General features: G+C 52.0%; 7 protein-coding genes across 7 annotated transcripts; 3 read left to right on the top strand and 4 right to left on the bottom strand.

The window, feature by feature from the left end:
- Positions 1-314: 314 nt before the first annotated feature.
- On the bottom strand, positions 315-1,724 carry LY79DRAFT_512447 (uncharacterized protein; the record flags this gene model as incomplete). Its single annotated transcript, XM_060554371.1, has 2 exons — positions 315-915; positions 988-1,724. 2 exons carry the CDS (start codon positions 1,722-1,724, stop codon positions 315-317), a joined length of 1,338 nt encoding a protein of 445 aa, XP_060415775.1.
- A 2,290-nt stretch (positions 1,725-4,014) lies between these two features.
- On the bottom strand, positions 4,015-7,495 carry LY79DRAFT_134485 (uncharacterized protein). Its single transcript, XM_060550890.1, has 6 exons — positions 7,047-7,495; positions 6,351-6,978; positions 6,206-6,303; positions 5,927-6,129; positions 4,531-5,870; positions 4,015-4,475 (listed from the first exon to the last, which is right to left on the bottom strand). The coding sequence occupies exons 1-6, from the start codon at positions 7,430-7,432 to the stop codon at positions 4,116-4,118; spliced, it is 3,015 nt and encodes a 1,004-aa protein (XP_060415774.1). The 5' UTR covers positions 7,433-7,495; the 3' UTR covers positions 4,015-4,115.
- Positions 7,496-8,656: 1,161 nt separating this feature from the next.
- Positions 8,657-10,922, top strand: LY79DRAFT_512386 (fungal-specific transcription factor domain-containing protein; the record flags this gene model as incomplete). The annotated part of the gene is made up of 4 exons (XM_060554362.1): positions 8,657-8,840; positions 8,957-9,563; positions 9,638-10,282; positions 10,340-10,922. The coding sequence occupies 4 exons, from the start codon at positions 8,657-8,659 to the stop codon at positions 10,920-10,922; spliced, it is 2,019 nt and encodes a 672-aa protein (XP_060415773.1).
- A 158-nt stretch (positions 10,923-11,080) lies between these two features.
- LY79DRAFT_134460 (major facilitator superfamily transporter) lies at positions 11,081-12,915 on the bottom strand. The gene is made up of 4 exons (XM_060550889.1): positions 12,634-12,915; positions 11,863-12,580; positions 11,570-11,812; positions 11,081-11,517 (listed from the first exon to the last, which is right to left on the bottom strand). The coding sequence occupies exons 1-4, from the start codon at positions 12,824-12,826 to the stop codon at positions 11,217-11,219; spliced, it is 1,455 nt and encodes a 484-aa protein (XP_060415772.1). The 5' UTR covers positions 12,827-12,915; the 3' UTR covers positions 11,081-11,216.
- Positions 12,916-13,369: 454 nt separating this feature from the next.
- Positions 13,370-14,933, top strand: LY79DRAFT_512392 (hydantoinase/carbamoylase family amidase; the record flags this gene model as incomplete). The annotated part of the gene is made up of 5 exons (XM_060554363.1): positions 13,370-13,473; positions 13,531-13,845; positions 13,905-14,170; positions 14,231-14,813; positions 14,867-14,933. The coding sequence occupies 5 exons, from the start codon at positions 13,370-13,372 to the stop codon at positions 14,931-14,933; spliced, it is 1,335 nt and encodes a 444-aa protein (XP_060415771.1).
- Positions 14,934-20,339: 5,406 nt separating this feature from the next.
- LY79DRAFT_549198 (uncharacterized protein) lies at positions 20,340-21,168 on the bottom strand. The gene has a single exon (XM_060557455.1). It carries the CDS (start codon positions 21,137-21,139, stop codon positions 20,636-20,638), a length of 504 nt encoding a protein of 167 aa, XP_060415770.1. The 5' UTR covers positions 21,140-21,168; the 3' UTR covers positions 20,340-20,635.
- Positions 21,169-24,406: 3,238 nt separating this feature from the next.
- On the top strand, positions 24,407-27,043 carry LY79DRAFT_134358 (kinase-like domain-containing protein). The gene is made up of 4 exons (XM_060550888.1): positions 24,407-24,549; positions 24,712-25,163; positions 25,476-25,720; positions 25,876-27,043. The coding sequence occupies exons 1-4, from the start codon at positions 24,510-24,512 to the stop codon at positions 26,948-26,950; spliced, it is 1,812 nt and encodes a 603-aa protein (XP_060415769.1). The 5' UTR covers positions 24,407-24,509; the 3' UTR covers positions 26,951-27,043.
- The last annotated feature ends 537 nt before the right edge of the window (positions 27,044-27,580 follow it).

Here is a 27,580-nt window from a genome sequence, read left to right as displayed (position 1 = left end):
ACCATTGTTTTACTTTTCTTTTTTTGATACTTCGGATGGGCGCCGTTGGCTGGCACCAGCTTTCGTCTGATCTTGACAGATCCGTGCTCCGAATACGTAGCCCAGTACCTTGAATATCGACCAAGGAAAATCAAATTCTCGCTCAATTTAAGCATCACTAGGTAGGCGGTACACTGGTGTGGCAACGCTTAGACCTCATATGTCGCCATCATATACCACGCTAAACAATTTTTTCCCGCCCTGTCCATGCGCTGTCGGCCCCTACCATTTCCTGTCGTTTCCTGTCATCGACCCCCGCCGGGACCGGCAGACTGCTACATCTCCTTCAAGAAATCGTCAAACTCGGTCTTGGTCTTGAGGTGCTTCGGCATCATCAAATCTTGCAAGACGGACGCGATGTTGCCTAGCGCGTCGAGCTGCTGCTGTTCAACGAGCATGTACACATGGTGGCCGCGCACCATCTCGTCGGTCCACTGCTTATGGTCGGCAGGGTTGGACAAGAGGTTGCAAATCTGCTGCAGACGGACCTTGAACTCGTGGAGGGTTTTGGGGTCCAGGTTGCTGAACTCTGCGTGTGACAACAACCCGATCTGGGCGCGGCCGAGGTCGCTTTCGAGCCACTCGGAACCGTTGTTGGTCAGGGCAAGAGACGCGGCATTGATCGTCGACCCCAGACGTACCACGATATCAGAGGCAGTGGCACATGCAGGCTCGGAGAGAAAATTCTGGCCAATGGCGAGGACCTCCACCGTCTTCTGAAGTTGGTCCTTCAGCGAGTACATCGCATTCCGAACTTGAGAGAGGCGGTCTGTGGGCCGTGGCGGGATATTGCCCCCGTGCCTGGGAGACTTGCACTCGTCATCAATTTCGTCGATGGGGAAAGGCATGTTCTGCGTCCGGTAGTCGTTGTAATCGCTTTTCGCAGGTTAGCCCTTACTCTCGCTGAGACAAAACGCATGCATGGCTGTGGGGCGATCGAGGGCTTACACTTGGATGATGGGCAGGAAGTCGTTCATCTGTTTGATGTGGTTATCCAGAGCCGCATCTAATTGGAGCAGGGCCGAATGGACCTTTTTGCCCTCCTCCGTATTGGCATGTCGCGACCAACGTCTACTCTTCCTCCGCAGTTTCGAGATGATGGCCTCTAGGGATGACAACCACAACGATAGGCTGGGGTCGAGTGGTATTTCTCTTGCCCCCGCCGACTTCTCCCATTGTATCGCGTACTCGGCAAGTATCGGGCGGAGCTCATTAATCTGTCCCATCAGAGCATTGCAGCTGCTGCCGACATTGAGGCTCTCGTTGAGACCAGCGAGCTCCTCGGTGGTACGGCGGAGAGTATCGGCAATGTAATCGTACAGCGACCCGAGTGTCTTGCTGATGCAGACAGGATCCATCAAGGAGTCATCCAGGTCGAGGGTCTCGCCTAGTGTGGCTTCAGGTTTGCCTAATTCCTCCTCTTCTTCGGGAGGATCCGCGTTGATTTTTAGGCTGCCGAATTCCCCAGCAGCCTCCTCCATCTTGCTTTCGGTGGATGGCTTGTATGTGGATCCGATAGTGACCCGGTGTGCTTCGTTCGAAGTTGAGGGCAGGGGGAGTGAGGAGGACTGACGGCGTATCGGCCTCCCTAACCAGTCAAACAGCTTTGAGTGGCCATCAGAGGCGCCATCAGCTTCTGTAGACTTATTTTGACAAGATATTTCGACGTCTTTGAAGGTCTCCATCTCCATCTTATCCCCGTTTCGGGGGGAGTCTGTTGTGACAGCCTCATCTATGCCTGTAGCCTTGCCGGCAGGCGGTTTCCGTCGAAATTTACAACTCGCCGACGGAGAGGAAGTTCCAGAGCCTTCGAGGGGTGCAGGTGAGGCTGATCCAAGGTCGATCAAGTTGTTGTTCTGCTGAGCCTCAGTGAGGGACGACGCCTCCCCAGCGGCCTCTGATGACAGGCATTGACCACGTGCGGTTTGAGGATGCTCGACAAGTGTGTCTGGCGTTTTCTTCCTTCTGTTTTCTGTGTAATCGGGAGGAGGATCGTGTGGGGGTTTCGAGGATAATGCAGCAGGGGTGTCGTCTACTTCGTCGTCAGAAGACGAGAGTGACAAGATGGAGTAGTTGTCAGCGACCTCCTCCCAGTCGTCGAGCCCCTGCTTGGCGGGACTTTGGCGGTCAGCCATGTCAGTTTCGATGTCGTCGTTGCCGTTGCACCAGAGCAGTGGCATAGGATAGGAGAAATTTTGTCGAGATGAACCGTGGGCGCTGGAGAGACAGGTCGTTGTTGATCGGTATCCCTGCCATATAATGTCAGTCGACATTGCTGTGGTAAAATAATGAAGGGGATGATCTGAAGCAAAGCCAATACCTCTAGCAATCCAGGCAGCCTCTGGAAAAGGCGGGAGCAAGGCACTCGTGTTGCTACGAGATGAAAAAGAATCGAAATGCAGCAGGGAAAGAGGATGAAGTGCTAAAGTAAGTCCCGATGCGGCGAGGCAAAGATGACGTGGATATAGGTCGATGGAATGTGTAGCCTGATCCGTCTCCCGGCAGCGAAAGAGAGGGTGCGAGAAACGGAGGAAGGGAGCAAAAGAAAAGGTAAACCGGAGCCTCAGGTTTGATGGGCGTCGATGGGAGGAGGAGAAACAATAAGCCTCGACGGTTTCTTGGGCGAGGCAAACCGTACGAAGGGAAGCATGGTGGGAGTAGAAAGGTTGGGGAGGAGGTGCGGTGAAGTGAGGTGAGGTGTAGCGACCCCTGATTGATTGACTGCTGCCGGGCTGTATACCGCTGGAGTCCGTCGACCAACAGCTGCTGTTCGCCAGAGCTCCCGCCTATCAGTGAGCTGATGCGGGGTCGACGGCGACGATTATGCCTGCTCTCGGCTCATGGCACATGCAGATCTAGTGCCCCCGTGGGGGGGGATGGGGCGGAAGACAAGTGGCCTGTGCTCCCCACCTCGCCAAAAAGTTAACGTAGGGGTCCTTATCGGAGACGAGTTAAGCGAGTACTGATAACGATAAGGCATTGATTGTTTTTGGTATGCGCATGCCCATGTATCAAACAAGAGGGGACGCGCAATCCGAGCCCCATACCAAGAAGACTATATATAGTAAACTCGGGTTCGCTTTCTTTGTGGTATTAAGTATGTAGAGGTATGAAAGCCTCAATCGTGATGGATGATCGCGAGAGTGACCTGCACTGCGTTCTGTTTTCCCAGGATCAAGTCTTGACGCCCTCTAGTCCAAGTCCTGGAAGCATATCCTACCGTCCCTCTACGCGCTGATCCAGCTGCTCCCGTTCTGCATCTTGCCAAACCTCCTTCCAACCATGATGAGATGGTACATACCATTCGATTGCAAAAGAAGGGATAACACGTCGCCAACCACGAACGCCGCCGCGAACCACGTTTTTGTCATGAAAATATGGACAGCGTGAAGTCCGGTAATGAGGACATAGACGAAGCAGGAGAAGATGCCCGTCTCCAGATACGGGGTACATCAGAGCCTTCGAAATACGGCTGAGCGTCCTCATTTGGGGGCCCGGGAACAGTGGGCCGCGCGCCCCACAAGCGCCGGGAAGCCCGCCCAGGTTCGGCAATTACGCCTATTCGCTTTGCCGTCTCATCTCAGCCTCCGCTTCAAACCTCCACACTGGCTGCCTATCTCATCCAGAAACCCGGCCCTCCACCACTTCCCTTACCGAGAGACATTTGCAAGGAACAGCTCGAGGGCGGCGCGCGCGACAACTACGCCCGCGCCTGCCTCGAGGTCGACATGGTCGTCTTCTGGCCGTACGTCGTCTCGGACGGCGCCATGGCCGAGGGAGCAGATATCCGAGCCGTACGGTCACTAGTGGGCGTATTATTGGGTGAGATGCTGTAAGATATTGGGCCTGAATCGCTGGATCCGAGAGGGGTTGGTCGGGAAATTGACGCCACATACGCTACCGGTCTCGACAGTATGTGACCTATATTAGCAAATCCGTCTTCCAAATGTCACTGTTTATGGGAAGCTGATCATGTTATCGAGACCAAAATGCAATTTCAGGGTCGGTACTGTTCATCCTCTCCTAACCTTGGGCAAGCCCAAGATTCCGTTCCCGAGCATTTCCCAGGTCAACATTCACTCCTCTCTTTCCAAAATCGACGATAAGAAGTGTTGAATCCACCTTTCAACCTCAAAAACGCTCCGGGGATATATGCGGGAGAGATTTCTTGCAGATTTCATTTCATGAGCAATTTGAGATGCAGAAAATTCCATGATGTCGAGAACTCGATGGAGACCACGCATCCTTATCAAATACCAACTGGCCAGAGAGGAATCATTGCCAGAAGCTTGGAGGCGTTGATATTGAATTCCCAGACAAAGGACGTAGTACGCCAGTGAGGTCTTCACATCCCCGGCGGGATCCCTTCCCTCAAGAAAGTTGAAACTCTGAAGAGACACAAAGCAATCGTTCTTGTGATCTATTTGGAGTCCGGACTGCCTCCACTGTTAGTAAGCCTACTGAGAAAATGTTAACAAGGGGTTTACATGCCTCTTTGTCATTTTTATCGTTTTTGACCTTTTGGTCATACTCCGCAGCCTCTTTGCACAAGACAGCTAGTGATGACTTGATATGTCGGATCCATTCATCAAACAACAGTTCGTACTCTTGGTCAGTGCTCTGCGCCATTTCCTTTTCTAGGATCTCGATAAATTCGGACTCTTCCTCTAAGATATCATCGATATCGTCGTCGGGAATGTAACTTGGACTGCCAGAGAAGGGAGAGGGGTGCCAAGGAAATCGGGGAGGCCTCCGACAACACACATGCGTCATTCCCATCTCTTCATGTTTCGTTCGTCGCAAAAGCGATCTAATAGCTATCTTTGCCCCATCTGTGCCCTTGCTCTCATAGACAAGGCAAACCCACTCTATTGCCCATGCAGGGAAATGCGCAACACCCCATTTTTGATCAAGACTATGCATGAGTTCTACACCGGGAAGGCAACCCTCGGGGGAACAAGGGCATCTGCAATTGTCTCTGGATAGGAGATCCGCCCCGTGGGCTACGAATATGCGGATAGTGTCCATAGCTTCATATGCAGCGTTTGTCGCTCCAGTACCCAACCTGGCTAAAGCGTGATGAAGCGCTGTGCGATGCCAATGGTCTCTTAACTCGATATCGGCCCCAGCATTAAGAAGACCCTCCACAAGGCTAGGTATATCTCGACCAGCAGCTTCAATGAGAGGATGTCGACCTGCGCTGTTACTGTGGTTGATAAGCTTGAATCCGTTGTCGAGCAACGCGTCCAAGTCTGACACCGATGAAGCATTGTGAAGGAGGGTGTTCTTTAAGTTGCCAGTGTTAAGATTGTCGTAGAGAAAATTGACGTCGCCGCATTTGGCAAGGAACTGATGAAATGTCGCATCCCTTTTGCCTCGTCTATTCGAATACTTGACGTGAAATAGCAATGTAGCATCCTCGGCCCATTTTTCTGCAACCTTTTTGCCTTCCAAGGACTCGATCCGCGAAAGACAGTTGAGAACAAGCTTCCAATGATCCCTCAGAGCCCCGTACGCAATGAAGGTGCGATTGTATCGGCTTTCCCGAGCATATGCATCCGCACCAGCATCGAGGAGCATCATCACAGACTCTTCTTGATTCTCTGCGGCCGCATACATCAGTGGCGTGTTGCCATACTTGTCGGGGACGTCGAGTTCAGGGTTAAATTCCAAAAGGACTTTCAGGTGCAGGGTATTTGAGACAGCAAAATGAAGAGGAGTCTGGCCGAGAAAGTTTCTCCCGTTGACATCAAATCGTGGAGCAAATTCTCTGATCGAATCTGGCGAACCAAAAACGATGGCTTCGTGAAGGGGCGCCAAGCCGGCAAATCCTACAAGGTATCGGTTAGATTCGCGAGACTCGGTGATAGCAAGAATTGTGCCTTGCCTTGGTTATCTTGGCATAGTGTACTTATATACTCCACGAAGAACGGGTCGGGGGTCATTGACTCGGACAACCAGTTTGGCGAAGACACTTCCGGCCAGTTCTGGGTGTCGACCACAGTCGCATCAAAGCCGAGGGCGAGGAGCGTTTCTAACAAATCTATATGAGGGCCTTCTCCGATCCATTTTGCACAGAGTGAAAGAAAACTATAACGGTATGACAAAATTAGCTATGTCCTTTGGACGTCGGTTCTGAGCTTTCTCATATTGAAGGTTTGCTCACCCAGGACGTTCGGTCCCCTTTGACATCTTGAACTCCTGCATGAAAAGCTCGAGTAGTTGAAACTGTTCCTTGGATATCCACGGACGTCGTAAAAGCTCCTAGTCAGACAATTAGAGTGCGAAATGAGTGCCCTTAAGATTCATACCTCAATGTAAGACTTTCCATCTGGGTTGACATGCGTAGGAAATGTTGGGTCCATCCTTCTCAGTTCAACAAGCCCCTTTTGAGCTTCTTCGAACCTAATTAGACCATTCTCACATTTCCAGATCAACTCAAAGCCTGGAGATGTGTAAGGCACGATTCGTTCCATCTCGAAGCAGGGTCGCATGGAGAACTTTCCCGATTCCGCAAGGATGTAAAACTGGATGGCCGCGGCCCACCGGACTCCAATCTGCGACAGCGCGATTCTGAACATTCCACCGTACTTGGCAGTGTTGCAGGACGAAGAGTCGCAGGTCCGCTGGAAGACCGCTGGGTGAGTGTATTCGAGCGCCCAGAAGCGTCGAGAAGTCTTTTCCGTACGATGGCATGAACATGAGCAAGACCAAGACAAGCAATTTCCGCGAGCCTTAGGTCTTGGGGTTATCATGCCCCGAGAGTTGGTCATGGGAGCAAAAGACCCGAGGGGTTGGCGGGAAGAAGCATCTAGCGGGGTTGGAGAAACGGGCAAGTCGGTCTCGGTGGCAGAGACTGATAGTTGAGCAGACGTTCCGTGGAGCTGGTTCACCAACATCATCTCGCTAAGGCATTGTGAAGTTCGATGCGAGGTAAGACTGTTGTGTAGTTTTGTCAGCTGAACAAGTGCGGATCGTGTAGGGGGTTAGCATATGTGAGTACGAACAGGATCAAATTGATTTTGGCCGCTTGGATATTCCGGAGCAAGTCGTCAACGTCCTTTTTCCAGTGGCGAAAAGCCAGGAGCGTCTTCACCATCTTTGGCCCCTTTACCTTCTCGGAATCCATGAGCAACTTCTGATACAGCTTTTCCAGCCCCTGAACGAGGAGACCGCAGGTCGCTTCGCAGTGCTCAAAAGAGGGGTCGCGGGATAGTCCTTTAGCACTATCCATGAGACGTTGCAAGAACTCCAGCTCTTTGAGGAGTTGTTTCAGTTCCGCGGGAGCCTGTTCTGCGTTCTTGAGTATGTCGCGGAGCTTGTTGATGCCAGAGGCGATCTGTATCAGCAGCGAGACGAACCCCGCAACGCCGGACGCGATACCAAAGTCCATGTTGACCAGCAATCGAAAAGAAAAGTCTCTGGAATTAAGATGATGGAAAATCTATTAGGATGCAGAGAGGGGGTGATCAAGCCCCCAGATGAGCGAGAAAATGGGGCGTGGTCAGAGCCAAGGTGGGGTGCCTCGCAGTCTGCCTATTAAGCTGCGCCGCAAAGCATGCATATCAGGCGGCCAATGAACAATTGAAATGGCAGCATGGCCGGCACAGTGAAATATGTAACGTTCAATATAGGACCATATAGGACCAGTATCGCGATAGGCCCTTTTCGGTGTATAAGTGCGCGCCAAAGCATGGTATGGTGCGGCCTGCAAGGTTATGCACCGTGGAATCTGGAATATATTGCAAGCTATTGAAAGTAAAGAAAGAGAAATAAATAAAGAGAAAGAATGAAAGAGAAAGAATCCAATGCTGTTTTTCATTCATGTTTCTTCTCGGAATAGGAACTCTTTCTTCGGCTCTGTTTTACTCCATATATTACAGGTTATCCGCGCTAGCAACCAACTTCCAAGGTCACTTTGCGATCGAGTAGAAATAATGCTGCTTGAATCAGCCGTACCATTATACCGGCTTTCTAGAACGCTAGAAGTTGGCGGGGTGAATGAATTGTTTTAGTCCTCAGCAATAGTATAGTAATGCTCTTATTGCCAGAGTCGCATTTTGTGGCTTTTGACTTATTAGTTTTCGATTTACATATGCAACCACACGCCTACGGCCCACAATTTATGCTTTTGAATGTTTAGAAGAACTGTAAATCAATACATGTCTAGGAAGATTGCGTACGTGTCATCTTAGAGTCTAAAGGTTACGTGCAAGTAGTGTCATAGAGCAGTTGACTTGCATACCCTTGGGCTTCTAGGCCCGACCGAAAGGCCCTTGAAATAGACGCAACTCTTAGCGTCTGTTACAAATACACTATAAAAATAATGCCTGATACTTAACACAATAGAACGAATTTTCTAGAAATCAACACACTACTATGGGATCTTATAACTGAACTTCCCTACAGTAAGCCTTGTGAAATAACTAGTGATAGTAGTAGTAATAGTATTAATGATGGTGGTTTGGGTGCAGGGTGGTTTATACCAAGGGGGTGGGTTACGTGGAAAAGGATTAATAATCATCCGGTGACACTATTTTGCGCTATTTTTCTCGACAGCTGGCGGATATGTCAGATCATTTGAGTCGACCTGTTCCCCAGTCATTATTTCTACATCATGAGTACACCTTCAATAGCCACAGATTCCACAGTAGCGGGGACCAGACGTTATCGGTCTAAGGCACAGCGACCATGTGACCTATGCCGCGCACGCAAGGCGCTCTGCAACATCCCGGACCCATTGCAACCATGCCACCTGTGCAAGAGGATAGGCCGGGAATGCACCTTTGTTAGTAACCCCGGTAGAAGGCCGAAGGGTCGTCAAACTGCTTCTCCCTCGGCGGCCGCCGGGCCACGGAGCCAATCACCGACCCACAATGTGATGACCTTATCTCCGGGTCTACTATTGCAAGCACAGCAAGACATGCTAAATATGACAAGTACCACTACCAGCCAAACAATCTCCCGGCCAAATATGCTGATCATCCTGCAGATAATCCTGCTGAGGATCGAGATGCCGTCTCAGAGTTTATGTGGCCTAATAACAGCCCCTTGAACTGGGATCTTGGAAACGGCCAACTCCCTCAGAACCTAGAGTTTCAAGACTCACCGGCTGCCTTTTTGCAGCCATCCCAAGGACGTAATGTAATATCTGGCGGTGAAGGGACTCCGCAACCTGCAAGAGATTCAGCTGTGGAAGAACCAAACATGAAGTGTGCCCACGACAGAAGTTCACTAGACCAACGCCCGAACCACTCTACAACATTCATTGGACTCTCGAACGAGTCGGACCCATTCCTGGTTGATCATTTCCCTTACAATGACCACGACGAGGTTGATTTCTTCAGAGTGACATACAGGAATGTCACTGTTGACAAGAGCCTACCACTCCATTTCTTGCAAAGTCAGACTAGAACAGCCACTGAATCACAAAGAGTCCTTAATAATTGTCTTTCTGAGGTCGATGAACGAGAGAAATTGGAAGGCATCGTCGATAAGGCCACTGGAGCCTCGCTTGTCAGGCTGTAAGTCTCCGGGGGGGGTTTTCTTTCTTTCTTTTTGGCACTCACAGCAACATGGGCAGACTGACTATCAACAGATACTTCAGATTCGTCTTCCAAGCACTCCCTATCCTGTCCCGGTCGCGCATCCTTCCAGACATAGAAGGCTTTGTCGCAGAGGCGTCGACTGGGCTGTTGGCAGGGATCTACATGCTCTCTTTGTCCTTCACGCCATGGGATGAGACACTGTGTATGACCAATGCGTCTACGAAGCCAAGTATCGATGCTCTTTGGCAAATCTCATACGTTTGTCTTCAGAGAGAATTGAACTTCCCACGGCTCTCAACTGTTCAGATATTTCTCCTATTACTGAATCAGGTCTCCTTTGATTCCGTCTCAGTCGAGAACCCCTCTGCTTGGTCGATGGCTGCTTCCTTGCTCGGGATGGCGCAGTCGTTAGGTCTCAATGCGGATCCAAGGGACTGGAACCTACCACCTTGGGAAATTCGACTGCGGAGAAGACTGTGGTGGTCTATTTATGTCGAACATACTTGGAGGGCTGTCACACATGGTCGGTCGTCCATGATAAGACATGACGACTGGGACGTATCACCTCTTACCGCAGATGATTTTGTCACTGACACTGCAACACCGGCACTTCCTGACGGATGTCAATCACCAGACTACATTATCCACCTTTGCTCATTAACCAGGATCGCGGATGAGATCTGCCGATTATTCTTGTGAGTCTCTTCGCGTCAGGACTATGCCAGTCATGATGCCGCTGCTAACGCTCTTAGCACTCTTCGCGCGATATCACAACGCCCGGTACTAGAGACGCTAATATCTCAAGCACGTGGCCCCCGACAACAACTTCTCGACTGGTTGGACCGCCTACCCGAATCTCTCCAGTGGCATCCCGAGACGGAACCGTCTGCAGAGCACTCCATAGAGGGCCATGCTCCGTTATATGTTACATATTATACCGCTCACATTCTCATCTTCCGCGCCCTTTTGCGCCCCATCATAAGTACCAACATCAACCCCAGTACGCTACCGGCATCCTCAGCATCAATCCTCCAAGCTTCGCGTAGCTTGGTGCAGACCATAACAAAATTCATCTGTGGGCTCGACGTAAGACATCAGTCCGCTTTCTGGCCGGCTTACACCAGACACTGCTTGTCATACCCAGGTCTGTTTTGCTACATGCTGTCACTGCAGCAAAGCGAGCCGCACATGGTGTCATTTGATCGAGCTTTGCTGGATACTTGGAGAAAGGCTCTACGTACAAGAGTGCAGTCATGGACATTTCTGCGATTTGCCATTGTAAAAGTGGATGCGATCTACTGGAAAGGCCTTCGGGAGCCCGTATCAGGATCCTGAAGCAAGAGCCAGCATTAAAGTAACAACGAATGTCTTCGGCCCAAGTGCAGAAATGGAGACGTTAAGGGCAGACGCTGCACATTGAGTCATTAATAAGAGTGGAGTTTTCCAGCCAATCAAAGACTAGACCTTCAAAGTTTCCCAGCAACTACCTAGTCCGGGAAATGCACTGAGATAACGTATATTATATGATACACAACATAACTGGCGAAAAGGGGATATGGCTCTACTCTAAGAAAAATGAAAATAGAAAATAAAAATAAAAAGCATGTTCATAAGAGTGTTCAATAGTCTTCAAAACACATACTGGAAGTTCAATGCTTGATCGCCATCCTTACCGTTGCTTTCCTTGCCCTCGGCCAGCAGACGCTCCTTCCGGCGCATGCGCCATTTCAGAAGCATGTAGATCAAACCTACGCAAATCAATGCAATAACCTCTCCTCCCAGAGAAACGGCATTGCCCATGATGTACCTTGGGGCATCGTATGAGGGGTAAATCTGGGACGAGGCCATTCCGGAAGCGTTTGCAAGAGAGATGAGCATGGCGATTGCAACAGAGCGCTTGTAATCAGGCTGAATGTTGTTTGAAACCCAGCTACTGGGAGTCAGCATATACACCTTTCTCTTTCTCAAGACGGGAGACTTACGTGACGAGGACAGTGTTGAAAGAGTAAACACCGGCGCCCACAAGAAACATGGCAAAGAATCCAGCGGCTTTATTGCCGGTGCCAACCGCGATGGCATACCCACATATGACCAATACGGGCGAGTGTATGAGACAGATAGCGCGGCGGTTCATTCTGTCAGAGACGAATGTTGTGATTCCGGTCGAGATGGATGCCAGGACATAAACGGGGATACTCAAGTAGTTCGCCTGAAGAGAAGTATACCTGGAAATCGTCAGCGAGCGCTCTATTATGACACGTGTCCTGAAAGTTACCCGAGTCCCTTGAGCAAAGTAGGAAGAAATGTGCCGAAACCGAAGAGGGCGATTGAGGAGCAGAATAGTGCCACAGAAGCGAGGTAGACGAAGGGGTCGGTAATGGCCATGACAAGCTGCGGCAAAGAAAACGAGCTGTTCTCCTTGAGCGGCTGCTCGCGCTCCTTGATGCGCACCATGGCAGCTTTCTCTTCTTCCTTGAGAAACCAGGCTGTCTCTGGTGATTTCGGCAAAGTGACCCAGCAAAGGACACCGATGACCATCGAAATTACACCCTCTACAATGAACAACCACCTCCAGGCAGAGAGTCCATGGCGTTTTCCCATACTCTGCACACCGTACGCGAACAACCCGCCCAGCGCACCAGACAGCGCGATGGTAATGTAGAGCACAGCCACGCGCTTACCCTGCGACGCGGGAGGATAAATTTCCGAGATGACGTAGATTAAGGCTGGGAAGAGGCCGGCTTCGAAAAAGCCAAGGAGGACTCGCAGGGCAATTGCTTCGCCGTAGCTGTTGATGAACCCGGTACCGATGGTGATGGCGCTCCAGCTGGTGATCGCGATGGCAAGAACGCGACCCGGACCCAGCCTCTTGACGGCCATGACCCAAGGCGTCTCGAAGATTACGTAGGAGATGTAGAAGTACATGGAGATGTCGTTGAAGTCGGTGCCTTTCATACCCGTGTCTTCTTCCAGACCAAATACGCGAGCATTTCCTGAGATTCATCAGTCAGCATGTCGTTGCGAAGATGCCGGTAGAGCTGCATACCAATGTTTGTTCGGTCAAGATAGGCGAAGAGGCACAGAAGTGCCATCTGCGGCATTACAAACTTGTCGAACTTGGACAACACCGCCCGTTCCTGAGGATCAACCGCGACGTCCGCAGCATTGATGCTACTACTGTCATTTTCTTGTCGGGCCTCTTCATCCTTGCTCGATAAGTCTTTGTCCGGGTTCGTCATCGTGACGGGTGCGGTACGAGACTCTGAAGTTTGGAGGGATTCACGAGGTATGGGTTGCTGTATATACTCAATTGATAACTGCAGTTCCTCTTTTCCCAACGTGGCGGATAATGAACCGATAAAGTGGAACCCATTACAGAGATACCAATCTTGGTCTGATAACCGGCAAAGCTACCATTGGCTATCTGGATGCATTAATCTGGGGATAAGCTAGCCGATGAGTAAAGCTGCCCCCGCATCGTCGGCGGTCAACCGGGGTAAATACCGACGGCCGATTACGACCGACGGCGGTGGTCCGCCGTCGGTGGATAATCACCTCCTAGTTGGGTTGTCCTATCGCCCGGTGCGGGGCATCATCAGTTGCCGTTGACTGCATCACAGATTGGAGCATGCGCGAGTTAGTATATCACTGCATGTCATGAAGCCTCATGAATTGTTTCAACCACACCATTCTAGCTGCATCATTCCACTCGACTTGAATTGTTTTCACTTAACCAACTTCGGACTGACGGAAACCTTTCGCGGAAGAAAGCAACGGCAACAATGGGTTCTTTAGCCAGGACGAGTCAACTGAAGATCAGCCAAGAGAGCTTGGCTGGACTGCTGCATGAGAGTTGCCAATTTGGCGCCGCACATCGATATGGAGAGTGAGTCTCCTAGACAATCATCCAAAAAAACACACGTCCACAATCTCACAATAGCAGAGCATCCATCGATACCGGCATGGCTCGACTTAGCTTGAGCGACGCAGACAAGCAAGTAAGAGATTGGTTCATGCAGCACGCCAAGTCGCTCGGCTGCGAGACCTTCTATGATGAGATGGGCAACTTGTTCGCAATTCGTGCTGGAAAGAACAAGGATGCACCACCAATCATGATGGGGTCCCATCTTGACACGCAGCCTACTGGCGGTCGCTACGACGGCATACTGGGTGTCATCGCGGGTCTCGAGGTGTTGCGAGTGTTGAGTGAGAACGGATACGAGACCGAAGGACCAGTTGGCGTCGTCAATTGGACAAAGTATGTCTACTTTTGGGTTGCATAATCCTCGTTCCCGACTGAGTACTGACCAAACCTAGCGAAGAGGGTGCGCGGTTCCCGAAAATGGCCGTGGCTTCAGGTGTGTGGGCTGAAGCCATCCCACTTCAAACAGCCTGGGACCTGAAGGAGGTATCGTCACGCGATGGTCAGCTCAAGTCCATGAAAGAGGAGCTCGACAGGATTGGATACACTGGCGAACGCGCGGCTTCGTATCGCACAAATCCCTTTGCCGCGCACTTCGAGCTACACATTGAACAAGGACCTATTCTGGAAGACGAAAAGGAAAAGATTGGCATCGTTCAAGGTAAGATCTCCAGGCCTGGCGACGGTCATCAAAAGACCTTGGTATTAACCATGAATCCAGGCGTGCAAGCTTTCAAATGGTTCAACATCACAGTTAGGGGTCGCGATAGTCACGCCGGAACAACGCCATTGTACGCGCGCAAGGACCCGGTGCTCTGTGCAAGCAAGCTCGTCGTGGCGGCCAACGCCATTGCTCATGAGCTCAGCGGCCTCGCTACGACGGGCATCTTCACCACAGATCCAGGAACCATCAACACAATGGCGCATACGGTCAAGTTCACCCTCGATGTGCGGCACGTAGAGGACGCAGTATTGAGCGAAATGGTCCGCCGCTGCGAGGAGGAGTTCAAGCGTATCGGCGAGGATGACAGCGGCAAAGGATGCATTGTCGAGTGGGAGCTGCTGGTTGACAGTCCGGCCGTTCGGTTCCATCCGGATTGCATCGCTGCTGTCGAGGCGAGTGCAGCTGATGTGTGCTCTACGCTTCCTGGGGCTGGGGAGCGAAAACTGTTCAGACCAATGATCAGCGGCGCCGGACATGACAGTTGCTACACTAGCATGCGGGTGCCGACAAGCATGATCTTCACACCAACAAGAGAGGGTATCAGTCACAACCCTACAGAATTCTGCTCGTCAGAGGATTGGTACGATTGTTCCCATGAACCCGGTTGATCGAATGCGGCTAACTTGTGCATAGCGCGATTGGTGCTAATGTGTTGCTTGGAGCGGTGCTTCGATATGATAGACTGCGTGCCGGAAAATAAGTGCCACCCTGGGTTCCAGATAATGAGCGGGGTGAGCGGAATGACCGAGTTGAGCGGAGAAGACAGTAAGATAAATCTCAATTAAGGGGGTCCCCTGCATCTCTAAACTACTACATACAGCATAAATTACCATTCAGTTGCTGTTGCTAGTCTTTAGTAGTTCTGTTTAGCTAAGTTTCTCGGACTGATAGCTTTACCTCTTTTTAACATCCTGCGGAGAGAAATGGATGAATTGTAGAGTAATAAAAGTAAAAATACAACCTCTCCTTCTCTAGTCATCAACACTGCCTGACAGCTTTCAGCCTCTATGTGACTGATCAGTCTCTAAGGAAGGACACAATGCTCTGATGACACTACGGGGGATCCATCACCTAGGTAGAGGTGGCGCCGGCTTGTCTGCAACTTTGCGTCCATGCTCGCCCTTCTGGGTCTTCGGCTTTGACCCCAGGATGATAACAACAGTCCCATATTCAGATTTTCCTGGAAGATTTCGGTCGGTTTTTACAAGGCGAGGATATGCTAATTGTGCGAGCGGTACTCTAGAAACCACTCCACGCACTTCGTCAGATCTTAGTTACCAAAGTAAGGGACAGTCAAGGAGAAACGCTTTTGTGGTGTACCGCATAATAGCCGTTATTAACAGACTCTATCTACCTGTTTAGCAACAGGCTCAATTTAACAGATCCTTAGACTGATGTTACGACCATAGGCTTGGTAACATGCACAATAAGGCAAACAAAAGCTATATAGAAGCATTACAACTATTGTATCCAACATTTCACCCCTTCCCAAGACAGCCCGGAGGTGAGACGTATGATCTGGGTACACACGCTCGGAACCTGGGACCCATGGACTGGGAAGCACGGATGACGGATGTCAGACCCCGGTAAGTCAACATTCGGATAGGACCAATTGATTATTTAGTAGAGCCCCCGCCTCAACTTCAATTAGCCACCCCAAGTAGATCTATCTTCTTCTATTCCACTATGTCCGCCGAACAGAGTGATCTCGTTCCGGACCAGAAAGCCCTCCACGCCATACTTCCGGGTGTCGATGTTAAGCCTCAAGTCATTTCCAGCAGGTTTGAAACCTGCACATTTAGCATCCACCCTGAAACCCTTCCTCTCCCTGATGGCCCCAAGGACCTTTTTGTCCGACTGGAAACGTCAGGATGTCTCTTACACAGGATAGCAGATCTTCAAATGCTAGTCTCTAATTAACTTTTCAATCTTATTCATCAGGTGGTTAATAATTAACATAACGTGGTTAGGATATCTTGGTCAGGGTCGGGCCAATACCCAAATATCAACCGGGCAGGCCACCACAAATCCATAGCTCGGACATTAGAATTACAATAAAGTTACATTTCCTGCCATCTACCGTACACTGCAATTACAGGCCGCCACTGTGTAGTGTATGTCTACGAGATATTAGTATTACAAGTCCACACTCAAGGACCACGCGGGGTATCCCATGATAGATAATCTAGATCCTGAATCGGCACTGGAGGAATGGAGGAGGCTTGTTCAAGCTCCCCTCCCACGCGAACCAGTCATATGTTGGCAAGCATGGTACTACTGGTGATATACTATCAATACCCAGCCAATGATTAATGCTTGATATTCAGTACTTGCCACAACTTAATACATATATAGTCAGTTGAGATGCTGATATCCGTAATACTCGAAATTCAGGCAGCGTCCATCCGTTTGCCCTCGCCAGTCCAAACAGGCATTGCGGAGCGCAAGATGTACGATCCTTTATATTCTTTTTGCTTGCTTTCGCCATGCCGTCGTCGTCTGTCGTCTTGAAGCAAGGGTTACCTCACAGCCAGCAGATATACTTCGTACATCGTACAATTTATCTCTCGGCGACGCGCTCATCTCCATGAATATTACAAACCCCGTCGCCACCGCCATCTCCTTTGCCCATGGTGGAAAACAGTACCATCCTCGATCGGCTGTCCACACTGCCTACGACTTTCTTCGCCGCCCCTCGGCCAGCGGAGCCCTTGCTTCCACCACCATTATCTAGTCTTGTCTAAAATCACCTTGCGCCTGAAACATGAGGCCATACGCACACGTCTTTCGAGCAGGAAAATACTTTCACTAAAACCACAGGACAGAGAACACATTAACACACGTACAAATCGACTCGGCCCCACCGCCTCTACGGTGGACGTCGTCTGACACCGGAGTATCTCCGGAGGTGTCAACCCTACCAAAGACATGCCTCAAGTTTCGCTGGAGAAATATGAGGCTTACTGTCGGCTCATCCCCGGAAACCTTGCCACTCTGCCGGACACGCTCCCTGTCCACAGCTCCCAATAAATGGGAGCTGCTGCGGCGAAGCCACGACTGGTAGATCCGCGTTCCTGATACCTACACATCGTCATGAGACGTAGACTAAAAAAAGGGGGCAAATAGAAAAGAAAATGAAGCAATACGAGCATACATGTCTGAGCGGCAAGACACAACCGGGAGATGACCGCAGGATGAGAGACACTTCCCCCCTCCTCGTCTCCCCCTGTCTTGCTTGCACCATCTAAAACCTGCAATCGGTTCTCTCGGCGTGCATCGGATTCGCGTCGAAACTGACGTCGGCCGTAGATCACTCTCTCCGTGACTTCACCATGATATCACCCGCTCGCCCGCCCACGCCCACGCGTGTAGAACTTGTCCTCAACAATATCGACTATTCTTTCTTTCCGGGCGATGAAAAAAGACAAGCAAGTTGGAAATGGGAAAGATAGGAGGGGGGGTGGATATCATCTGCAAGAGGGGACGATACCAAGACGACGTTGTGTCGATGTTGACTCTTTTTGGACAAGCGCCCTGCCGAGGGAAGGGGAAGGCAGGGGTGCTGTTATGTGGGTGTCATACTAAAAACGACGCCGTTAGTGGCAGAGCAGCAACTAACGCCTTATATAGGACCTATATAGGTCACAACACACCCCCCCAGACTAAGCAGAGATACTTAATCTAGTTGACACCCCTAATCTAAGCAGAGCATTATACTTAGTCAGAGTTGACAGGGGGAAGCGACACCCTTTAGCCTACTAGCCTGTAATAGGAATCGAACCCTAGGTATTAAAATACTGCCAGACCAGGCTACAAGTGGGAATCGAACCCACAAGGTCTATGACGCTCAGACGCTAGACTCTGGGGCTGTACCATACTGGCACCAGAGCGAACTGGGCTCATAACTGTTATACTAAAAACGACGCCGTTAGTGGCAGAGCAGCAACTAACGCCTTATATAGGACCTATATAGGTCACAACAGTGGGCAATACTAACAGGCCATGCGGTGTAACTGAACACCCTCTGGTCAACGGGACAGTCAAGGAGGCAGAATGACCACCACGGATTGACACAGATGGGCGTCGAAAGAGCTTCATCTTGACAAACATGACAATGGATACTTGGCCAACCCGATTACGGAAATAAGTGAACCTAACCCTTACCATCTGGACGAGGCAGCTCGACAGTAATCGTCCAAGAGCATGTTGGGAACAAAACAGACCCGGTAGTTGCTTTGCAGGATGTCGACCTAGGCCGGTATCCAACATTTGTCTCCCGCACCGCCGAGCTTTCGCGCCCAGGAGACAGAAAGCATCCTATCAAGATCAGGCGCGATTGAAGTTCCCAGTTTTCCCGTCATGCAGTGTTAGTTAGCTAGGCGAAAAGAGAAAAAAAAAAAAAAGACCTTACCCCGGTTTACGGGAGTCTGCTGCTGAACACCACACCACGCCTTCCACAACTGCCCCCCCGGCTGTTGTACCCGAGAGAAAACCTGTTCGAGGAGAAAACCGGACTTCTTCAAGTCCTGGAAAAGGGTTGGTTTCATGTACCCAACCCAGAGGTGGGCGAAGGCTAATCTGTGGAGCAGCTTCTGGCTGTGATTGCTGCCCAATGATACCCCAATCTTCAACGGCTTGCAGATGGTTCGGGCAACCAAACCAACCCCATGGCAGCAGAAAACAGTGTTTAGGGGGGGGGGGGGGGGGGGACGAATACCACCCCTTGGTTTTCTAGTCTGGCCTCTTGCGTGTGTGGCCAGCCCATTTGAAATCCCAAGGTGGGGAATCTTGGAAGTTGATCCAAGGTATGGCCCATCTTGCCGTTAACCTTTGCTCGAAATAACGGCGCAATGCCGTTGCGAATGATATCAATACCACTTACCCACCCCCCCTCCCCCCCCCAATGGCGCGAAGCCGAGCCCGTCCATCAGGCCCTGGCTGTTATCAAGCAGTGGTTTCCGATCCGGGTTGCCGGCACGAAGGGGTTTCCGTGGGGAGAATCAAGATGGGGGGAGTGGACAAGGGCACAAATGACTTCATTGTGGAGGCCCTCGCAAAAACGTGGAACCGGCGTGACGGCCTGGGCTGGTGGTAACTTGCTCCCGCGATGGTCGGGCAAAACTTGTAGCATTGTGTGCCTGTGCGGCGACCTTACGGGGGGAACCAATCGTCCATAGCCAGGCGTCTCAGTCTTTGCCAGGGAAAGCCACACGACAACATGGTTGCAACGGATTCACATTTAGAATCGGAAGGCCGCCGAAGGGAGGACGATCCCAAGACGTCAGGATAGATAGACTAGGACGCGCATCCAGACACACCGAGCCACCAAAGGTGTACGTAGCTTCGCTTGTTTGATGTTGTCAACCGGCACAAAACGGGCAGGCATCCGAGACAACAACGGCCAAGTCAAGATGACAATGCGGGTGTCGATTTGTGCAGGCTTTTCCCCTTATGTCACCATCACACACACCGTGGAAGCCCTCGTGGGGAGACATGCAGGCCTGTCCAACGGTGGGATGACGTCAAGGTGTGTTTTGTATCGCGCTGACGCCAGAACGGGATCCTCTCCCGATTCAGCACGGGCGCGCGCACGCTCTCATGGTGGCAGGATCAAATTTCAAGGAGCCGTCCCAGCGGGAGGAAGACCGGCATGGTAATTGAGTGTGGAGTGCCGACGATGAGGCGCGCTTGATGTTGTTGATGGCGGCACGTATGTGGATGACGACCGAACCTGGGGGGGAGCAGGGCTACGGATTCGGGTGAAGTCGTCCGACGCTGGGTTTGTCGAGCGCGCTAGATGAGCTGAATAACAGGCGAATACTGGTTGTATACGGTAGTATTGTTGGGCATGTCGGCACCGCCAACGTTGTGTAGGTCGGTGATGCAATGTCCCAATGCGGCGTGTACGTGTAAGTCGACGCTCTTCTGCTCCCTGGATATCCCTTATTCGCCACTCGCATCGGCCAACCAAGACAAGTCAAAGACTGGATCTAGGCCGGTGGGAATCGCGGGGCGGGTAACTGGATGGAATGCTCAAGATGCTTGCTGTCTCAAATTCTTGGCCAGGGCTCGTAGCAGGACAGGACTCGACGTTTAGACAAGCAAGAGACCGAAGAGTGGCTGGTGACGCCCACAAAGCAGCGAAGAGGGGCTGGGTGTGGCTGGTGCTGCAGAAAGGGTCCGATGACGCTCACCTAGGTAGGTAGGTAGGTACCTACCAGTAGTTTAGCCTCGTAGGATTAGTAGTGTACTGTGCCTACCACACGAAGTCGAGGTCGCTAGGTACCAGTTCATGGCAGGTAACTTGGTGTGATTGATAATTGTACCTTGCACGGCATATGGAATGACGGAATAAGATGGCTCGTGCGCAGGCGGTGGTCTGGACCAGTCCATGAGGCACTCTTAGCCTTTTTTCTTTTTAGTTTTTTTCGGCTGCGTGCGGAATTCAAAAATGGAAATGGAATGTCTAGGATGTCGTGACAAGTGCGTCGATCTCGCAGTAGAGGGAGGTTCGTCGACAACGTTGTGATCTTTCTTTTCTACACGGTAGAATGTCCCCCGGTCAGAGACGAAGGACCAGTTAGTACGTACCGTGCGTATCGTTGCGAAGCCCGGCTCGAGTTGATGAGGGACGAGGTATGAGGTCATTGCTGATGCCTGCTCGTCGAGGGCATGGCATGCGCATGTGCATGCAGGCAGGCAGAGGAAACGGAAACCAGACAGCCAATATCTCAATCCCGGACTCGGCCGGCCCCCGCGTCGCGTGGATGACAAGCCACGGACTGGACTGGGCTGGTTGGTGAAAGACTGGCTGCACTCTGGCAAACGCAAATCGAGATGTGTCCGTTTGTCGTCAGCGAAATGATGATGAGCAGCGATGAGCAAGCCACAGAAGCCACTCATCATTTTAAATCACCTATTCGTTTGTATCGTGCGGTCACATGTAGACCTGCGGCTTGCTGCGGGGTGTGCTTTGGTAGGTATTGGAGCGAGGCGAGGAAAACAGGCATGATTGGTCGAGGCGGACGGAGCAATACTACTCGTAGTACGGAGTATGGAGCAGTGGACGTGCGTCGTGACGCGGGTAGATGCGAGGCGGATACGACGGGAATCAGCACTTCCACGGCGAACCAGGGCCGGGACAATAATAGTAATAGGTAATGATTGATACACTATACTCTGTATCCGTAGTGTACGGAGCAATAGGTACTGCGCGGAAACACCAGGGCAGTGACAGACAGACTAACAGCAGCGGCGACTAGAGGGGCGGATTACGAGCAAAAGAGACGATCAAAGAGGAAAGGGGATCCCAGCAGAGTCACATTTTGGCGACCGACAAGCGAACGAGGGTCCGTGGGGCTCAGACACGTGCCTTACTCGGGCTGAGTAATGAATCATGAGGAGTGCTGGGGTCTGCACGCACCATTTCCAAGCATTGGCCTCAGGCAGCGAGGGAAAGGCCAAAGCAAAGCCCACAAGTCCTCCTTCGATGGGGCCCTTCCCTTCCCTTCCCTCTCCCTGGTGCCTGCCTCCACTTTGAACGGCGCACCTGCTTCCCATGATAAAAAAAAAAAACCCCGCCAGGAATGGCGGGTATGACGATGAGGCAGACGTCATAACGGGGGCCCCGCCATCCAAACGAGTGGAACGCGCCATTGATCCAGAATTGAGAAGCAAGACGAGCGAGCCCTGCTCGTGGGCTCTGTCCCTCTGCACGGATTTTGGGTCGTTCGGTTCCTTGCCTGGCCCTGGCCCTGACCCTGGCCCTGGCCCCTGGCCGGCCCTGCTGCAGTGTAGTGCACTGCAGTGTAGTGCAGCCAGGCCTCTCCAAATTCATCGAAAACAGGAGAATGCGGTTTTGGGCATCTCACGAGTCATCGAGTCTCTTCCATCTGGCCGCCCAACTTGGCTTCTGTCTCAGCCGGGCATCGAGCGACTAGTGTACGCATAGGATAGATTGAGAGCGCAGAACACACACAGGCAGAAAGATCAGCACGAGCCTTGTCTTTTTCTTTTTCTGAAAAATGATAAGGGTTTCCTTCCTGTCTAATTTGTAAAATCCCCGCCTGCCTGTCACAGACGCACAGTGTCATCACTGTCTCGCTCGCACCAGTGCCCCAAGACAAGCGGCTGGCATCATTAGCGCGCTGTCAGCGCCACCCGAGAAGTGCTTTCTTGGCATGATGATGGCGGCGGTCCGTGGCCGTAGCACAGTGTTCTCGGTACGGTACGACTTGACGCGCGTGCTCGATTCCTACCTATGTCATCACTTTTCGACCTGGCGCCCGGTATCTGCGAACTAGAGGAGGGCCGGAGAACGTGAGGGTGGATGAGCATGGCCTTGATTCCCGCGAAATTCCCCTCGTCCCGTTTCCTTGCTTCGGGTGCAGCAAACCAGAGTACTCTACCCTGTCAGTCTGTGTCCGATGCTGGATCTGATGCACGTCGGACGGTTCTGGGGTTGTGAGGGGCGTCTTGGGTGATGAAAACGACAATTTGAAACGAGGGTGGCGGCTGAAAACATCACTGTCGGGACAGCCGGAGGGGAATGAACTGGTAAAGCAAAAAAGGAAGCTACTACGGAAAGGCTGGGAAAGATACCTACCTACCTACCTGCAGTACACGTTCGTTCGTACGCATGTACGTACTTGGACTTGTGCATGTATGCCGTGGAAAGTAAAAGAGCAATACAGACCAATTAATGTAGTAGGAGCAGGAGGCAGGAAGGCACAGTGTCCTATGTAGTGTACTAGTAGCACCTTCCGCCTTGCATGTTGGACGGATGGGAAAGGAAAGGTTGGGTCACTGCGGCGCCTGCCCCGGCTGCCCCCGCCCTTGTTTAACATGACGGGAAGCAACCAAGGCGGGCGCACCTGCGGTATTCGGTTTCGTATCTCAAGGTACCTACCAAGTGTGGCGGCCGGCCAGTCATCAGATGTGTTTCCATGGAATGCCGACAGAGAAGAAAAGGAAAGAAGGAAAAGAGGGTTTCCAGTCACCGTGCACGCCCACTACTGCGCGTAATCCGTTGTTGGTACTGGTGCTGGTGTTGCCGATGCATCCAAGACGGGGCCGCTCCCCATCGCTCATCGCTGCTGGTGCAGCTGTTTTGTTAGTGAATGTTATTGTTGCTTGGCCTGCTTCTGCTGGGCTGCCTCCTCCTCCCCGCCCCGAGGCCTGTCGCCGCTTCATTCCTCGCTACCCTTTTTTTTTTTTTTTTCTTTGCTACCACGATCCGCCTCTCATACATTGACATATTCACTGCGCCACTGATTCGGTAACCGCTTCTCTTCAAAAACATACTCACCAGGTATTCATTCTGGTACTCACGGTACCTGTTCGACTTGCACCCTCTCACACACACCACGCGCTCCATTGACACCATTGGCACCATCCACGCCACTCCCACACACCTTTTTCTTCGCCTTCTGACGCCGACCTACCTCATCCTACCCAATTCCCACTCTGTCATCATCGTTGGCCCGCGCTGAGCAGAAAATCAGCCCGAGCAGACGGCATCCAGTCCAGCCCCTGCGTTCGCACAGTAGACACAAAACACTCACGCACTCACTCTCACATTGCGTGCCGCTCAACGCCGTCATCGCCTGCCATTCTTTGCCTGGCCCTGTCCGGCCTGAACCCTCCACCCTGGTTCATTCCCATTTCTCCATTTTCCCGCACATCTTGCTTTGGTACCTAGCGTCGTCCCCCCCAGCTCCCTCTCTACCCAGCCTAGCCTAATCAATTCCTCCGTTGAGACAAACGTGTTGCTTGCTTGCTTTGCTGCAGCCCGCGTTCCCGCCCCGTCTTTTAGTTGGCCTGCCTGTTCCTTCAGCTGCCGTCATCCGAGTCCACGTTGCCCCTCCGTCAACATCACCACCGTCCGTACACAGTCCACAAACCCCCCCTCGCAACGATTTCTCCCTTTCAGCTGCCTTCTCCCACCCTCCCCATTTCACAAAGAGTTCAACTTTGCATTTCCTCTCTTGTTGACTCGGCACAAATCTTTTCACTCTTGCCTTCTCGCGATACAATCCACTACAGCAGATCGCACCGTTTCGAGAGCACATACTCCCCACGACTTGTCTTTCGCCGTCTCCGCATTACCAATCCACAGGGCAATCAGCAAACCGCCCCCCTCGAAACCCGGGGCACGCTGCGACTGAGGCAGCCACCGACCGCCTGTTGAATTGCGACTTGCGCTTCACTCTAGACGTAGCGGATCGCGGATAACCTCACGTCTCGATCGCTCCTCGTAGCGACCCAAACGATCAAAATGTCGACGATACAGCAGCTTAAGAACTTCATCCGACACGGTACGACGGCCCCCCCTTCCCTCTGACCTCCTGCGACGTTTGTCCCGTCCTTCTACGACTAGTCGCGAATGCAGTATAGTTCTGTGCTACACTGCTCGGCCATCTGCTTCTTTTTCTGTGTCCCTCGTTCCTCTCCACAGCGTTAACGTGTATCGCCTACAGGAAAGCAAGCTCGAAACGCAAACGGCGAAACGTCACCCAAGCAGCAAAACTCACCGCCCCAGAAGGCGCAAGTAGGCATCTCCGAGCCAGCGTTCGGCGCTGCCAACCCCGGCCAACCGCCCCCCGAAGCATACTCGCTCGCTGGCGATGATCAGCAGAACCGCGTCGCGCAAGCCGGTCACGCTGCCGCCCACGCCGTCGAGCCGAACCAGAACAAGACCTCCAAGGCGGGCAAGAACATTGACAGCGCCCACATTGCGAAGCTCATTGCTGAAGAGAACGAGAGCAAAAGCAAGTTTCCGAGATACCCTGGCTTAGAGAGATGGGAGCTGCTGGAGAAGATGGGCGATGGCGCCTTCAGCAACGTCTATCGTGCGCGCGATACCACGGGTGAATACCCCGCCCAGTGCGCCATCAAGGTCGTTCGCAAGTATGAAATGAACAGTATGCAGGTGAGTTGGTGCTTGGGTGGTTACGGCCGCGACCATGATTTCTTCGTTTTTTTCTCTTCAACAATCTGTTGTGCTTGTCGCCTTCTCTGAGCATTCCCATACCAACAAGAGCGATCTTAGGGAAACAAGCATTTACACCCGGACTTCAAGAAGGTCCCCAAGGCTGCAGAGGTGCGAAAACTTTTCAGTATTTCATTTGTCCTATCTTGCTGGGTCATCCTCACTTTACGACACACGTGTTGCTCTACTATTGTTAACTCGAGGATGGCTCTCCATTTACATCTCCGAACAATCCTGCTGACGCCACCATAGAGAGCCAACATCCTCAAAGAGGTTCAGATTATGCGACAGCTCGACCACCCCAACATCATCAAGCTCATAGACTTTTCCGAATCGAGGCAGTACTATTACATCATCCTCGAACTGGCTCCCGGCGGAGAGCTCTTCCACCAAATCGTCCGCCTCACATACTTCAGCGAGGACCTTTCCCGACACGTCATCGTACAAGTGGCCAAGGCTCTGGAGTACCTGCACGAGGAAAGAGGTGTTGTTCACCGGTACGTCCCCCTTTGCCTGCTCGCTTCGGACGGTCTGGCCGTCGAGCAATCCTCTTAGTACATTAGCGCCTGGAAGGGTAAAATGCCAGTCAGCATAAGCCTCGTGACGTCATCATGCTTTGACCACCGTCATTTGCTAATCCGATACTTTCTAGCGACATCAAACCGGAAAACATCCTGTTCAGCCCGATTCCCATTGTTCCGTCCAAGATTCCGAAGCCCAGGCAGCCCGGCGACGAAGATAAGGTCGATGAGGGCGAGTTCATTCCCGGCGTCGGAGCAGGCGGCATCGGCCAGATCAAGATTGCCGACTTTGGTCTTTCCAAGATTGTCTGGGACAATCAAACCATGACGCCCTGCGGCACAGTCGGGTACACAGCTCCCGAGATCGTGAAGGATGAGCGGTACTCCAAATCCGTCGACATGTGGGCCCTGGGTTGCGTTCTTTACACGCTTCTGTGCGGTTTCCCCCCGTTTTACGATGAGAGCATCGAGGTCTTGACAGAGAAGGTTGCCAAGGGACAGTACACGTTCTTGTCCCCTTGGTGGGATGACATCTCCAAGTCAGCCCAGGATCTTATTTCTCACCTCCTGACCGTCGACCCCGAGAAGCGATACACAATCACCGAGTTTTTGGCTCATCCGTGGATCCAGGGATCCGGCCCCACTCCCCGAGAGGAGAAGAAGCCCCAGGCCGACGTGCTCCGCGCTTTCGATGCTTCGAGACTTGTCGACGGCGACCGCCGCTACGACTTCCGTTCCCCAGGTGCCGTCAACCTGCGTGAGGTCTTCGACGTTGGTTACGCCGTGCATAGACAAGAGGAAGAGGCGAAACGCCGAAAGCAGGTCGGAACGAAGGGTGGCGTACCGGCTCGCTTCCTCAACAACCTCAACGAGGAGTCCGAGGATGAGGATCAGGAGATGGCCGATAGCAAGGAGGCCGAGTACGTTCACAAGCCGTCGCAGGCTACGCAAGCTCTCGAGAAAAGCATGCGCAACGCCCAGATTAGAGACCAGCAAGAGCAACAACGCGGGCGCGAACGCGAGCGCCAAGCGCCCATCAACGAGAAGGGTTATGGCCAGCACTCGGCAGCTGTCACCGCGGCTGCTCGCCAGCAGGTTAGAGACCGTAACAGGCAGAAGGGTGCTTTCGAGCTCAGCCTCGATGGCGCCACGCTGCTGGGCAGGCGGAACAAGCAGCCTCTTGCGGCTCAGGCAGGTGGGGCTTAGGAGCCTCGAACCCCAAGCTGCACTCCCCCGAGAATTGAGGATAGCTCTACACGGAGCCTCAACACTACGGTGTAGACCTAGAAGGAGTAGGCAGGCACAGTGATCCAATGTGGTTTTTTTATTTTCGGCGTATGGTTAAAGGGATGGCATATCTCGGTCAAGTGGCTGAGGACACTAGCGCAAGTTATGATACGGCCGTCGTGGATATCCAATGTGTGTGTGTCAAGTTGGGCTTTGTTTGTGGTGATTTCTGACGGGGATGGATCAACCAGGACTTATTTCCTTTTCGCGGCATCATACATAGGTTTGGGAGTTCATTGGCAACGGGAACTCTGGTTCCTCCTTGCGAACAACAATGAATGATATTTACTATTTGATTCAAACACACTTTTTTGGCCCATCACGCCGCTTCCTACAATATGTGGTGGACATGGTACCTCCGCAAGACTGAGGCCATCTGGGGCACACCCTCGATCAGACTGCTTGGGAGGCAGAGGATACTGGGTTGTGTGTGTGGTGGATATGGCACTCGGGTGTGTGACTAAATCGTCTGACGGGATAGACGCCTGTGTGCGTTGAAAGGCTTATGTTCCTATAGTTCTCCCCTTCAAGAAGAGCAAACGGAAGAGG

The sequence above is a fragment of the Colletotrichum navitas genome (genome assembly GCF_030913465.1).
Source record: "Colletotrichum navitas strain CBS 125086 chromosome Unknown LY79scaffold_19, whole genome shotgun sequence".
In the NCBI taxonomy this organism is placed as follows: Eukaryota; Fungi; Ascomycota; class Sordariomycetes; order Glomerellales; family Glomerellaceae; genus Colletotrichum; species Colletotrichum navitas.
The sequence above is the reverse complement of the archived record's forward strand: the minus strand, read 5'-3'. Positions and strand labels throughout refer to the sequence as shown.

Coding starts and splice junctions, on each gene's coding strand:
- LY79DRAFT_134485 (XM_060550890.1), bottom strand. CDS start 7,432: ATGGACTTTGGTATCGCGTCCGGCGTTGCGGGGTTCGTCTCGCTGCTG. Junction 6,979..7,046: donor GCCAAAATCAATTTGATCCT/GTTCGTACTCAC, acceptor ACTACACAACAG/TCTTACCTCGCATCGAACTT. Junction 5,871..5,926: donor ACTATGCCAAGATAACCAAG/GCAAGGCACAAT, acceptor GATACCTTGTAG/GATTTGCCGGCTTGGCGCCC.
- LY79DRAFT_134460 (XM_060550889.1), bottom strand. CDS start 12,826: ATGACGAACCCGGACAAAGACTTATCGAGCAAGGATGAAGAGGCCCGA. Junction 12,581..12,633: donor TCTTGACCGAACAAACATTG/GTATGCAGCTCT, acceptor GATGAATCTCAG/GAAATGCTCGCGTATTTGGT. Junction 11,518..11,569: donor TTCAACACTGTCCTCGTCAC/GTAAGTCTCCCG, acceptor GACTCCCAGTAG/CTGGGTTTCAAACAACATTC.
- LY79DRAFT_549198 (XM_060557455.1), bottom strand. CDS start 21,139: ATGATGAGTGGCTTCTGTGGCTTGCTCATCGCTGCTCATCATCATTTC.
- LY79DRAFT_134358 (XM_060550888.1), top strand. CDS start 24,510: ATGTCGACGATACAGCAGCTTAAGAACTTCATCCGACACG. Junction 24,550..24,711: donor TAAGAACTTCATCCGACACG/GTACGACGGCCC, acceptor TATCGCCTACAG/GAAAGCAAGCTCGAAACGCA. Junction 25,164..25,475: donor ATGAAATGAACAGTATGCAG/GTGAGTTGGTGC, acceptor ACGCCACCATAG/AGAGCCAACATCCTCAAAGA.